Below are 15,653 nucleotides of genomic sequence, written 5' to 3' on the forward strand. Positions count from 1 at the left end.
TGGACCTATTCATATTGGTTTTGAGTCACAAAAGTCTTGGTTTGAGTCTAGGTTGCATATTTTCATAAAATTGTCAATGTTGCCAAAATGTTGTCAAGGCAATTTTTGCATTGTAAGAGCAATTAGGAGTTGGTTAGTTGAAACAAATCCAAAAGGTAGTTATATCAGTTGGGAGGCCTTGGAGGCATTCAAATAGGCCATCCCTACTTTGATTTGGAGGTTGTATGGGTGTGTGTGTATACAACAATCAAAAATCAATAAAAAGTTTCATTGTTCCCTGCACTTTTTCCGAGTTTTCCATACATAGCAGTCTGATTTTGGTTACTTTTCAATATCAAATTTGATTCATTTTTATTGAGGGATCATTGGAAATTGTCTAGGAATGAATGTACTCTAATTTCCTTTTTGTGGCATCTGATATCATTGTGTTTTGAGAGAGATACAAGGATTTTGGTGAAATCAGTCTAAACCCTTATCTAGGGTAAACCGAGACTGCTAAAAATGCTTTTGTTTTTCTTTCATGTCAAATAAGCCACTCCAAAAGAGTGGAAATGCTTTGTGTATATACACTATAGTTGTCTTATGTTTTGCAGGGTACCATGAAGCATTTGGCACGTGCAATCATGATGATAAAGGACTGAACTTCTGTGTCTCAGTCTGAGAACACAGTGGTTTGATGAAGTTTGGACGGAGTAAGGGCATCAAAAGTGGTTTGGCAAGTTGGGGAGGGAGTTGGAAGGTGTAAGGAGGTGTCCCAAACACAAACCAATTAATGACCACCAAAAGTACCAATTCAAAAGACCATAACCCGTGACTGTCCCAAGTCTCATGTTGACTGTGACAGTTTGACAGTAAGTTGTAACCACTGCACTTTATATGTTTAAGAGTGAAATTGGTGTTGAATTGGATATCAGAGGGTATTAGGGTGTATTCTCATCTTCACCACTTGCATTTGAGGGATTGAGAAAACTTTGTGTATTAATGACTGTCCTAAAGTACATGACTGTCATAAAACATAACAAGACTGTCCTAATAAGCAGTGTATTGATTGTGAATGAAGGGTAACCATGTTTGGTTGTTTGGGTGGGTATAGAGTCAAGAGTAGAAGTGTTGTGAAGCCTTGAGTGCTGCCAAGGGTGACTGAGTTGTGAGAGTTCTTTACATGTTGAAAGTGGAGGTTGGAAACCTAGTGAAGGGATGGTGTTGGTCGAGAAGCTACAAAGAGTGTTGTTGAAGAATGATGCTAAAGGACTTGTGGATGAGCACAAACATGTTGTGAAGACCTAGCTGAGTATGTCAATGGTGGGTAGAGAGAGAAAGTGAGTCTATGAGTGAAGAATGTGTCTTGTGGGTATGAAGACTTTGTGAGTAACCTCTAGCCCTGTGAAGAGTTTGTGAGTGAGTGAAGCTTGTTATCTATTGAATTAGGTAAGCTGGGAGAAAGAAATATCCTTAATTGGTTGGGTTTGGAGGGTTCTCTGGATCATATTCCCACTATTTATGCAAAAGCCGAACTTTGCAAGGGTGAAGGATGAACTTCGGTATAACTTAGGCATTTGGAAGGTCAAAAGGAATAAAGTCTATTCGTCATTTCATTGCAAACATCGAATTTTGGAGGAGCTGGTCAAAAGTTTGGACTTTTCTTAGGCACAGGGAAACATTTTGGGATTAGTGTCATTCCAGAACTTTATGCAAAAGTCGAACTTTGCAAGAGTTTAGGTTGAAATTTGGTGTTAAGGAACCCTTTAGGAATAAGGGGAATTCCCCTATTTGAGGCTCACAACTCTGAATTTCTAAGTTGATACATTTATTTGCTCTTGGGCTGCCTGGCCTTGGGTTGAACATGAAATGCCATAGAGCTGGAAGCTTGGATCCAAGTCCTATCCCTAGTTCACCCTTATTATCAGTCTATTCTCATTAGCCTTGAGCATGCGGACTTGATATTGTTCTATACTTTTCACCATTCTCTTAGCCTACAAACTTGTTATCAGGATTTGTGGCCTGAACCTCAACCCTAGTAACATCTTTAGGATTGACACTTAATCCTCCCAATGCTGCTACCACCGAACTTTGATGGAACATTCCAAAATTCATTACTAAGTTTGGGCTACCCTACAACTTGGGTTATTCAGGCCTAGTCCTTTGTCTTCCCCTGTATCAAGTTGGGTCCTTGGATGATCTTTTTCCCTCTTACTCTATGGCTTTGATTTTTCATGTCTGAGTTTCACCCTATCCCCCATACCCTCCTAAGTTCTCTCTCTCATTCAGAAGGACAAAAAAGCTAGCAAGTAAAAAAAATAAAAAAGTAGAGGGGTGTTCCTCTCAGAGATGGGGAGTGTGTGCACAACACAATAGACCTGAGTGGACTTTTAATGAATTTTGCACTCCTTTACTAGGCTGATCGGAGTTTATTTGAGTTGTGCATCAATCATACCTCATAAGCCAACACTTGATATTGGACTTTGACACATTTTTTGCATCAACAAGGATGGAGTTTTGGAAAGAATTTGCATTGTGCTAAACCTAAGTTGGAGTTTTGCCATGATTTAAACAAAATTTTCAATGATGGAAGGCAAGTCAGGTTTTCATCAAACTGAGCATTGTGTTCTTGGCAAGCTCGAAGTTTATGAAAGATCTTACAATGTTTGCCAAATGGGACTATGCTAAGGGTTTTGCAATGAGACCAGGGTTTAAATGAATCCTATGATTCCCTATACCTAGGTCAAAGTTTTAGACAAAATTTCATTTTCAGATCGAAATTTTTGTAATTGTGTCAAACCCTGGGTCAGACTTGCAAGAAGTTTTGCAATTTTTCATGTCTGATTGGTGGATTCCAATGCCAAGTCCGACATTGTTGCAATTTTCCCTCATTTAGTGGTGGAATTCATGTCTCTTTCAACAATTTTGTGCTCTTTACCTCTGGCAGACTTTCATCAAAGTTTTGCACTAATGAAGGGCAAAATTTTTCAAGGTTTTGCATTTCTCTCCCTTGTGTGGCAGACTTTATATAAAGCCTGACATTATTCTTGTCATGGTGGAGTTAGCAGCACTTATTGCAATTGTGTCCCTTCAACATGGTGGAGTTGGCATGAATTGTTGCAACATTTTCCCTTTCGCTAGGTCAAAGTTTAGAGCAATTTTGCATTGATGAGGTCGGACTTTGTCTAAGATGTGCAATCATGCTAAGTCGGACTTCATTGTAGTATATTTTTTTTTTTGCATTCTATGGTTGGAGTTGAAACAAATTTTGCATTATTGACACCTTTGATGGTAGATGCCACTAAGAATATTGACCTAAACCTTGTTGAAATCTTGCACTTGATTAACATTCACCCCACCTTGCCCTAGTGCGAAAATACTTAGGTTGCTAAAAAATGCAACACTTTTAAAGTTGACAATTCTGACATTTTCAATAACACTTACATTTTGACCATTCCACTTGTTGCACTTGACAATTCTAGTGACAACTTTGACAACTTTGCAATATCAAGCAACTTTCATCATTTTGACAATATTGGCGAACTAGCAAGTTTAGCATCATCGACAACACTTGTATGATTGACAACACACCTCCCTAATGTAGTTCTAACAAAACTTGAACTCTCATAAGAAAAGGCTAACAAACCCTAAGAAACCACTGACAGGTAAAGCAAACTAAGAAAACAACTATGCTAAAAAGTGAAAAGTGAGGGTCCCCATTTGCAATGGGGTGATGTATTTTTTTATGCACCTCAAACATAGAATAAAATACCAAGGTATTCTATCCTCTCTTGAACAAAGAAACCTCATATGCTATACAACGTGATCAAATGAGATGACTCCAAGGTTTACAATGTGAACAATGCGACTTAATTGTTGTGGATAGACTCAGTTTATATTGATTTTGCTAGAATTACAAGGGGACTTACGTTTTGCTTAACTCTGTTGGAACATGGAATCTATACTTAAGTGCTTGGAAAAATAAAGGCAAAATAGGATAAGGGTTAAGAAATCTCATCTAATCCTAAGAACAATAATAATGATGGATGAAACTTAGATAGACAAATTCTCTCAAATCAAGTCTTCCTTCGTCATGATGACAACAACTACACGAACTTGATGCAATCTTCTAAGGAAATGGAATATTTTCACATCGCGAATACATCACTCAAATGCTCAATGCTGGCTCAACTTGAACAAGTATCCAGAATCGAACTTAGCACAATGATTAGGCTCAGGCTAACTTTACATTGTAGCTTACAATCAGCAAACTACAAAATGTATGAACCAAGGAATTCATCACAATATCTTCATAAGCATCCACCATAATCAATGAACTTTTATTAAACTTGAGAAGTAACAAGGAACCATGCAAAATGTAAGAACACAACACATACATCCACCATATCTTCAATGAAAGTAATGAATTGATCTCAACATAACTTGGCAACAATTTCTAGCTTTCTCCTCCTAGTCTACTTCTAACTATTACCTAACTATCTAACTACTAATAATTAACTATTAATTGTTAACCTTTACAAATGAGAAGACGAAGCCTTCTATAGAGGTCTCATTACATTTTAAAGGCTCAGATTGATTCTCAAATCAATGGCCAAGATTTAACTATAAAACCCTAATTAGGGTTTGTTACAACAAACTCTCTCTTGAACAATGACAAAATTACAATATGATGGGCACATGTCCATCTCTGAATGTGCACCAATAAGAATTGAGGTTAGGTACTTAAAATAATATTTGATTATGAGCAATGTGTTGCTTGCTTCACTCTTGGATGAATTAGGTACATTGAATCAAGACATGATGACTTGGGAGAACTTGATTGGGTTGATGATGAGTAGGATGCCACCTCAACGTGCACATGTAGATCTTCACAAGGTGTTTGTGATGGAGCAATATCTCTTGATACTCAACATTATCTAGTCCCTAGATGTGATGAAGGTAGTGGGACATATTCTCAAATTGCGTCATCTTTGTGATCAAGTTTCTAACTTTGATTAACTCTTTTGAAACTATTTCTCCTTGATCACACTGGCATTTCAACCCTCTAACTAGGAATCTCGAGCTTGAGATACACTTCTTATTGTTGATTCTTGTGTTGTTCTTGAACATCTCAACTCTATCTTGATGACCCTTGGTGTGAAATACTCCCTTGATGTAGCATGTAACTCCATGGTTGATCGTCTCATGTTTCTCCTTGTTGAATCCTCATCCTGATGTTGGTCTCGAATTCCACATTAATGAGTCCTTTTTTCGTTCCTTGTGAAGCTCTCTCTCCATGTGGTAGTTGCAATGCCTTGAATCCCTCATCTTGAAGTTCTTGAACTTGTTTCCCTTTGTAGTAGAAAGTGTGAGGTGTATATGTTAACTCCCTCCTTGCTTGAACCATGAAGTAATGAAAGGCTTGAGTGTGTTAAGCTCCTCATATTGATGTAAATACTCCATCTTTGACTTGAAGCCCCAATGACATTGCAATGTTGAAGGTGTGAGGGGGAATATGTTGACCTCTCTCCGCCTTGAATCCTAAATGCCCATCTTGCACGCCTTGATAAGCTTGATGTTGCAATAGAATCCTTTGTTCAGATGATTATATTTGAGGAATGTTTACATGGTTACTAATCCTATTTGTTAGATTTGTATATGCTTATGTATGTGTCCAGGTGTTTTGTGTTTTGTTTTGATGCAAGTACCAGGCATCGACTCCACCTAGCTTCACAGGTCTAAGTGTGCCTAACAATCACCGATGGTGGTAATGGAGATAGTACATGAGGCCCAAGTTTTCCTAGCCCTAACCTATGTCCTGTGTTAGAACATTTATTTTTGGTCATGTGTTTACCCATCCGAATTGCCACATAGGCAATATTCGATTTCCCTTCATTGGTGGTTATGAGTATGAGTTGGGTGTTGTGTTTCCCTTATTTATTTCATGTGTCCTTTAAGTGATTTATTTGGTGGTGAATATTTATGTTCTATTGTTATGTTATTGTTAGTACTTTTAATGTTATGTGATTATTGTCCTTTTTATATAATTATTTTTCCTATGGATTATGTTTAAGATATTTAATGTGTTTTGTGCTTTGATTAGTGATCTTATGTTATGGAATGTTATCATAAGTTTATTTATCTCCTATATTTTATTTATTTCCTATGTTGCATTTTCCCCTTTATGATTTATTCCTTATGTTTATTTAATTTCTTGTGTTGAGAGAGAAATTAACTATTGTTGAAAATTGAAGGGTTTCCATTTTATTATCTCCTTTATTGTGACATTTGGTTTCAGAAGGGGAGTTAGTCTTTTTATTCTTTTATTTTGAGTTTGGAAGGGATTCTTGATGGGATTTATTGCTGGAAATTTTGCGGAAGGAATTTGCTTGCTCGGAGAAAAATTTAGGGAAAAATTGAATTATGCTTTTGAATGGCTAGTTATGTGAGATTGCTGAAGAGCTTTTGGGGGATTGAGTTGAAGATTCTTTTGGTTATTTGTTGGAGTTTTTGTGGTTGATTTTGGCTTAACACTAATTAGAATTTTTGCTGGAATTATTGGGGGTTTTAGAGAAGATTGGTGGGAGAAATGTTGATCGAGTTGTTTAGAGATTTTGAAACCTGATTTGTATAGAAATTTGGAATCAATTTGGCTTTGTTTGCAAGAGTTTTGTTCATGGATTCTTGTGGATTTTTTTGCTGTTAGAGTGGGTTTTGGGTTGGAGATTTAATTTCGATTTTCTAATCCTTCTTCTTCTTCCATTGTTCTTCAAATTTGAGGTAAGGTTTCTTCGTTACGCTTTCGTTTTTTTTTAGAAAATTTCCTTGTTTCAAAAATAGTTGTATGGGTTTTGTTGTGTTGGACCTTGATGATATGTTTCAGGTTTATGCTGATGTTCTTTGGTTGTATTTAGATTTATATACTGTTATTTCTATTTGGGATTCAAAAAGAGTCAATTTGTGGTGTTTTGGGTGAATCGGGTGGCGTAGATTTATCACGATTTTGTGGGTTGGTAGAGTTTTTCTTTGGAAATGAAAATTATATTATTTGTTGATGTAGTAGATTATATTTCAGATATGATATTTTGTGGTTGAATGCCTGAAAATACATTCTAATGGTGTTCTTTAAAATTACATTTATTTTGATGTCTCTTTGAGCAAGACTAGCTGTCTAGTTTTGATGTTTTACTTTAGTTTTGACAAGTTTATTTGTCAATTTATTTTCAGTTTAGAAATCAGTCATTTATATAATTTTGAGGAAGAATAGGATCAGAAATAAATACTTAATGTCTATTAGAGACCTTTTGGTTGTGGTCGTACTTATTGTTAGTCCGGTTGACTCCTAGTTGGTTACCAAAGGCTTGTAATGGGATTTTTATTTGTTGCCTCAGTTTTGGGTATATTTTGGGTCTGATTTATGTTGGTTCCATGATTTCCCATCATTGTTTATGATTGATTGACTGGATGATCAGTTTTCGTGCTTATGGAAGGATTTTCATGGATGTAGATGAGTGGAAGGATAAGATGGTTTTCAGCATGATTTTTACTCAATATCAGACTTTGGATACATGGATGTTCTAGTTGGCATTTTGAATTTGTGGATGGTTATCCTTCCCTTGTTATGTGTTACATTGTTAAGGTGTCTAAGTACAAATTAGGAGTGGATCTCAATGGGGGTCGGGGCCCAAAGTGGCTACCAGGGTAACTCATTGAGAGTTTGGTAATCAAATGATAACACTAAATAAAATTAATTCAGGGGGAAGGGTAGATTCTCACATTAAAAAGATAATTATGTTTTGGTGCCCCACTCATGGCTTCGTGTGCTCGTATAGACAAAGGATGAGATCTCATGGCTTGGAGTGCTCGTATAGACTCAGGATGAGATTGAGAAGGCCTGGATGGTATGATCGAACTTCCTTGTCTTCACGAAAGGATTTGTTTGGTTCTGCATGAGCCCTCAATGGGGGCCGGGATATGGAGTTCATAGAGGGGTCAGACTGCCAAGGTAACTCATGTGAGGCTATGCGATGACACTCCTCTCTATTTGTACCATAGAACCCTAGTTTTGTGAAGCCTCTGGTAGTTCTTGTGGTAACTTTTGTGATGTGTTTGTATGTGTAAGTGGTCCTTTGTGTCTCCTTTCATGTTGGTATTGTTGGCCTATTTTACTTGTGTTGTGTGGGGCCTTGTGTCTATCTCCTAGCACAGGGGGTGGGCCTTTAGGTTCCACATGGTCGGGTGGTTGTTGCCTTACCTCCATTGGGGACTGGTGGTCTTGTTCATGAGCACCGATGGATCTTGTATCTTATTTCCAGTTTCTCTCATTCCTTGTTGCAGATAATTTAGTGATGTTTTAGTAGATGTTATGTATATTAGATATCATTGTAATTGTAACACTATCATTGTGTATTGGATACTCCTTATGAAGATTGATGTAATAATAGTTAATGTATTGGAAAGATTATGCAACCTTGGATGGTGTTTAAGTAGTGCGATGTTGGTATCGACTACTTTCTCATAGATGAATGTTTGTTCATAGTCTATGCTTAAGGTTATCATAGCAACACTCTGTTTGGTGTTTTAAAATGAACCTGGTATTAGATGTGAATGTGTTCTTACTTTGCATAATGTTATCATTAATGTGATATGGTCGAATAATCTTAATCATTGTTTAGAGTGTTTCTTAGGTAGAGACATTAGGTAACCCACAAGAGGACTTAGATTAGGTGAATGTCTATCTTATGCATGTGCAAATGTTTAAATTAATTTTCTAATGAGTTGTTAATGTAATTTGTCTTGTTTTTCTTAAAAAAAATTGCTATGTTTCTTTAGTTTGTTTGTTGTAATCCTCTGGGGTTCCTTATTGGGGCGTTACACTATCTTTTCCTAATCATTCAATGTCAAACAATGGTGTAATATTATAGTCTATAAAGGAAACAGTTACAAAAGGCTAGGACTTGCGACATTTATTGTTCTTTCTGCTTGATGCTACACTCAGATTTCACAATAGCCGGACTGAGCTAATTCATATTACATGTCATGCCTATACTTCAATGTTATTTAAAATATCTTTAGTAGAAAAAAAAAACTTCAAAGTGCACTGATAATTCCTTATCATACAACTCAGCTGTAACAATCAACACTATCGACATAATCTAAATGGCACTTTGGATAGTACAAAGGCTCAATTTTGCATAATTTGCATGATGACTTCCAAACAGATATTTTGACAAAATGTTGTTTCTTTGCTATATGGTTGTCACTACACAGCTCTTGGAAGCTGCTCCGTAATATTTTGAAAGCAATTTTTTACAAAATCTTAATTATTTTCAGTGTTTCTTTGTGTTTCAGGTACAGGGTTTTAAACTTTTAAGGATTAGGATTAGCTATTTTTACTTGGGCTCATTTTTTTCTTTACAAATATATCCAAGCCAAGGAGAGTATTTGATGTCCCCAAAAGAGTCGAGAAACACTAAGAATGGCACACCATCCACAAAAAGGTATAAAAAGAGGGGACATACCAAATTTTCTGTTTCTTTGGGAATGAGAGGGGGCCATTTTATTCCCATCCCAGAATTCCCAAAATATTCCCATAAATGAGTGATTCTCAATATCCCTTAAAGTGGGAACGCCCATATATTTGAAGTTGATTTTATATGGAATGTAATTTTAATAAGTTTTTCCCTATAATTTTCCCTTTTTCAATTATTGTTAGCCGAGCTTTGACCAAGCTTTGCTACTGAATCTGGGTCCAAGTCAAAAATCACATTGCTGAGTCAGTCTCAACACCATGGGTTGTATATCTTTGAACCCGACACTTATACCAAATTGAAAGATAGCTTTTCATTATAAATTTCCTCAATTGTTTGCATCTATGTTCTGGGAAACAGTTTATAATCAGTGACAGCATTATAGAAATTGCATAAGACAACAATAAATAATGCTTTGGGATTTGATTCTTATCAAATATTTTTTTCGAAATGGATTGATAAGAAAAGAAAGTGAATGTTCTGCCATGTGAATGACACATTTGTATTTAAAATTTAGAAATAAGTGAAAATGAATAATTCAGCGCCTTTAACAACTTCGTACCTACTGTTGTTATCAAATGCCTACTGAAAGTAATAATATGCAAGGAAATAAAACACTTACATCTTTAATGATCAGAAAGAATCCAGCAACCAAATTTGCAAGGCTAATTGCAATCACAGTCACTGCAAATCATAAGTACAAATTAATTGTGTTGGTACAAATTCCCTTTTTTAATCACTCTTACAGAAAACTCTATGCTCAGTGGCTGTCAGAGTTGTGCAGAAAGAAAAAAGAGGGGATGACATAATTCTATATGAAAATATTTTATCCCAGAAGTTAACCCCTTAAGAGGCAACATGCATAAACTAGCCTTTGTAGTTTTCATCTAGAAAAATCTTTATGAACATAGTGGAAAGATAAAATTAACCATTAAGAATCACATGGCTTTCTTATACTCATCTTGCTTACAATGTAAAGGATAAGGTATTGTTGCCACACTAATCATAATAATGTAAAATCATTGTTAACCTATAGCGGAACAATTTTTTCATTGGAAGGGCTCTAAGCGAATAATCAATTTAAATTCAACTCTTTACTATATATAGAAAAAAACATCTCAATTTTAAATAGGTGAGTATTCTACATTCATTGCAAGCCTTTGTTCTACGATAAGCTGAGTTTTTTTGTTTTCCATATGGCAACAAATGTAACAGTGAATATCGAACACACTTAATTTATTTGAGAGTATGTTATACAGGTATGAACCAGCTATTGATAGGAACTAACATATAAAGCATCACTGATAATCCCAATATTATATATCATTTCAAAATTTCCTTTCCTTTTTTACAGATGTGAACATTATTTGGGACAATATGAGCGATTGTAGGTCAATGTTATGCAGGAAATAACAGCACAAAGAAACTTTTGCAAGCTGGATTATACTGGCAAAAAAATTGAAGACAAATCTTGTGAAAAATCCCAGAGTTGGAAGCTTGTCATGGAAGGATGTGACACCTTGGATTATCTTTTTCCCCAAGAAAAATTAATAATGGACTTGCAGGCACAACAAGCCAACATTTTGGTCACTGGCATGTCAATTGATGATGTGATAGGCTGCTTATCGATAAGTTAAAGTTATTGATATCAATATCCAGGTCTCAAGTCAATTAACTGAGCTGATTGCAAAACAATCTGTGGTTATCTGTGAGCTTCCTCCATGTTTGTATCAATAGTTTGATCATAGATGTTACGATGTTGTAAACATAGTACCAAAATCACTGGTTAACAATGACTTTTGAACAAACTATTTGACATGGCAAAAATTGGCAATCTTCTTAAGAATTCTGACTGAAAGTGACATAGGTATCATGAAGCTATTAGCCCCAATGATGAAAGCATACTCAATTGGAGGATTGCTGTTGCAAATATTGTCATTGATGTCAAGAATGAATTCATTGTCCAAGATTGTTGTCATTAATATCATTGCTGGTCCAACAAGAATCCCTTTGATGAGGAAATCATTGGTTCAAGAAGAAAATCGCTGATTGTGGTTATGGCCAAAGGCCACTAATCAATCCACTCCTTGAGATCGTAAGTTAACTGATTTACCTTCACACGGCAGTGCTTCAACTTCATTCTATTTTTTTTTTTCATTTTGGCCAACTCATGAACGTAATAGATCTTATTCTGGATGCCAGCCCTGGAGGAGGCCACGCCCATGACAGGGATATTTTTTAAGCTTTCTTTGTGCCCATAGTACAGATGCTGGCATCGCAGGACAGTGGATTTCAAATAGGTAACGAGTTGGTTGCAGAAGCATACTGGCCCATGGTGGCGGATCAGATCTTTGAAATCGGCTTGGGGAGTTTGGAGCCGCCCCTGTCAAGGTTCGTTGGGAGTGAAATAGAGGAAGTAGGTGAATCTGAGGAACTCCCTTTGGAAGTGCCTGAGAATGGAAGTATTCCAGTGAATTTTGTGTGGAGAGAATTTAAGGGAGGGGCTAGGAAAAATGTGTTTGGCAAACTTCATCAAATGTTGTTCTCCAACAAGTCTCCAATCTGTAATAGAATAGCTGTTAAGGTCCTGAATCTGAGTAGGGGCATTGGTTCTTTCTGTAATAATTATATGTAAGGAATGTATTCTCTCACAGGGTTGTAATTTTCTTTCAGTTTAATAGAGTACTCTACCCCCATAAAGGTTGAACTTACTAAAAAAATACAAAGAAAAAAACGATCAGGCATTGCTTTATTCAGTGAAATAACCAGTTATAGTATATACACAGACAAGTTTTACTCGTTTATTTTTCTTCAAGACTTTAAATTTAATATTATTGTGTGGTCAAAGAAGAAGCTTGTAGTAGCTGATCAACTTTCAAGGATAAAATAATGTGACTATGCAAACCATTGAAGCACAACACCAATTGCTTTCACAACAGGATTTTCAAAAGAAAGTATTTTGAAGTTCTGCAAAGCCTTATAAATGACAGATATTATGCACCTAGAGAGTGGGCCAATTGTAGCCTGCTCTAGGTTCTAAATAACCAACAATTAAATGCACTTAGGTAATAGAATTAATCCATAACAAGCTGGCTTGAACAAGAAGTGTTTGAGATTAAACTGGTACTGTGTAGGGAAACATGCAGTTGGGAATGTTAGGCTCGGATTTGGAGACTAGATAGGCACATTCAACTGACAGGCAAGCTACCAACAACATCAAAACAGCTGATATTTGTTACTTTTATTTGTCACTTGTTAGTAGGGCTAATGAGAGCTGGGGATGAGTCTTTTATGAATGGATTGAATCCAGCTGTCTGTCCTTTTCGAAGGAGAGTTTTTGCATTGGAATAGCGCTTGGCTAAATTGTTACCAGTTCTAGTCCATCAGACCCGATGAATGAAATGAGGCAGGGGCATAGCATTGACAAGAAATTCTGGTCTAAGGTGACCCTCCTATTCTAAGGGGGGTCCTGTGACCCCGAGTATCCTCTGACTCCAACAAAAATAGAAATTGTGAAAAAATTGCAATTATAGCATTTTCCCCCCATTAAATCACATTTTTTAGCAAAATAATTGACCCATGATTTTCATCAAATTTTCGGTGTGTAAACACATTAAAATTTGGAAAAAAAATATGGGAAAAAATGTCTGTTTTAACTGCATGACTTACCCATTTTTCAGCCCACAGTTGGCATTTATATGCATTTTTACAATGTGCATATTCATTTGCAACCCATTTGTCATGTCCCCATCTTGAATAGGATTTAATAATAAATAATAATAGACATAAAAAACTAAAAATATAATATAATATAATTAAAATGTAATTAAGATAAAGAATGGTCAAAAGGCATGAAATGAAGACTTGTGGCTCTCTCAAACATGGGATATAAGAGAGAGAAGAGATCATTTGAAAAGGGATAAGGAGATGGAGGAGAAAAGAAAGAAGGAAGCATGTGAATCAAGGAAGAGTCAATGGAAGAAGGAAGGAATAGGAAGTAAATAAGGAAGTGACTCTTCCAAAGGAGGGCAGAAATTATGAAAGGTTGTGACTCTTTGGAAGGGTGGTGATTGTGAAAGGTTGTGACCCTCTTGAAGGGTGGTGATTGTGACTCTTTCGAAGGCAGGCATGTTGAAGGGGTGTGGATTCCAAATGGCAGTGACCAGATTGGTTGTAGTCTCATGCAAGATTTGGTGTTGTTGATATTCCTTTTCCCATTCATGGGTATCACCAAGAATCTGACCACTTTTCCATCTGGTGCTTTACTCATTTTACAATAAAAATTTCTTATTTTCGTGCATGGATGAAGATAGAGAAGAGGTCCCCCAACAATGGGCCTTTATCTGTTTGTTGAATATGTGTTGAGTCATAGACCATTTAATTTCATTTTACAGCAATATCTACATTATGTGGTTCCTTCTTGGCCAAGACCACAAAGGGGATTACCATTGAAATGAATGTGGTATTGCAAAAGGAAAATCTTAATGGTGTGAAGTTCATCTTCATGTATTGAAATTCTTTGCACAAGGAAGAAGATTTGATATTTCTCTTTTCTTGCTAGGCAATTTTGACTTTCTTGCTATGATGGTTCAGAAAGTACACTGGTATAAACACTACAATAAGAATCAAGACAGTCATCAATATTCTAAAGCACATCAAGAATTATGCATATATCATATGTAAAAATGCAACTTACCCAGTGTTCCATGGGGATGCGTCCCCCCCCCTTTTTGGGCGCGTCCCTTGGTCAGGGACGTCTCGGGGACGGGGGGACGAGGACGGGACGTCCCCTGCTGTCCCGCCATCGCCACCCAATCACCGCCGGGACGTGGAGACGTCGATGTCTCCTCGGAGACGCCTAGGCATCTCCCGCGTTCTCATGCCTAAACAAACCAGAAAAGCCATTTTTTAAAAAACATTTGCCTTTTGGGGGGGTTAAGGGGTAACCCTAATTGGACGTGGGGCCCACCCAAACCCCCAAAACAACACAAAAGCATGTTTCTTTTAGATTTAACTCTCATTTTGGAAAACTAATTTTTTTTCCAGCAAGCTGAAGAGGAGGAAAAACTTGAAGAAGACTCGTTGAAGGGGTGAGAAAAGCTGATTGCAAGCGTGATAGGAGCTAGAAGAAGCAAGAAGAAGAGGAAGAAGAAGATTCTTCTACATTTTGGAGAGATTTTTCAAGCACAAGGTAGGGTTTTTCAACTTTTTCTTGTTTTTTTGTTTGTTTTATTTTCTGATTTTCATTGTTCTATGTCATTTTTTGATTTTTTTTCCCTATTCATCTCAAGACTCAAAATGAGATTTGATGTTGAATCTTGAGGGCATCATTTTGCCCTCAAGATTCAACATCAAATCTCATTTTGAGATGAATAGGAAAAAAATTTAAAAATATATTGTTAAACTAGGCTGATTTTATTTTTATTTTTATTTTGTGAAATGCAGTGTCAATTTCACAATGAGCTCCCAAGGCATGAGTGAAGATGACATGGAAATCCATTCTCATAGTGAGAATAATTCAGAATAGGAACCTGAAAATGAGGGGGGTGACCATGGGGCTGATCCTGGAGCCCAATCTAGTTCTATGGCAAGCGCACCAACTAGTACAGGTTGCCCTTCAGAGTTGTTGGCACCATATGCTAGGGGTCATTTTGATCCTAAGTCTCCTCTAAAATAGTTTGCTTCACGAATATCAGTACAAGGCACATCACATTCAAGTGGGGGAACAAGGAAGTGGAAGTGCAATATTTGTGACACAGAATGGTTCGGTAGCATTAGTAGGGTGAATGCACACTTTCTGTTTTGGAGAGGAAAAGGCGTGAAACATTGTAAGTTTTTGGAGGAAGCCAAAAATATACAGTGCAGAATTGAGTTTAACAGGCTTTGGGGGGTTCCAGATGACACAAATATTTCAATGCCTACTACTTTGTCTGCTAGGGCAGCATTTCAGGGCAACCAGAATGTGCCACATACTTCTCATGCTTCGCAGACGGGAGGAATGATGTTTTGATCTCCATCCACTTCCACTTCTACTGCTGCCAGGGCTGGGAAACGTAAGTTGCAGACACCACAGAGCAACCCCATTGCTGATATGTTTAATGTGCAGCTAAGAGACGAGATAGATGAATCCATTGGCAAGTTCTT

The 15,653-nt window shown here is 36.8% G+C and overlaps 1 protein-coding gene across 1 annotated transcript in view; it reads right to left on the minus strand.

Annotated features, from left to right (window-relative positions):
- LOC131035151 (uncharacterized) overlaps positions 1-15,653 on the minus strand; it is a 143,911-nt gene that overhangs the window by 19,086 nt on the left and 109,172 nt on the right. Inside the window, exon 6 of the mRNA XM_057966788.2 lies at positions 10,132-10,193. Within this exon, the coding sequence (XP_057822771.2) occupies positions 10,132-10,193 (62 nt within the window). The remainder of the gene's footprint in view (positions 1-10,131; positions 10,194-15,653) is intronic.

This window comes from Cryptomeria japonica, chromosome 11 (assembly GCF_030272615.1).
Source record: "Cryptomeria japonica chromosome 11, Sugi_1.0, whole genome shotgun sequence".
Taxonomy (NCBI): domain Eukaryota; kingdom Viridiplantae; phylum Streptophyta; class Pinopsida; order Cupressales; family Cupressaceae; genus Cryptomeria; species Cryptomeria japonica.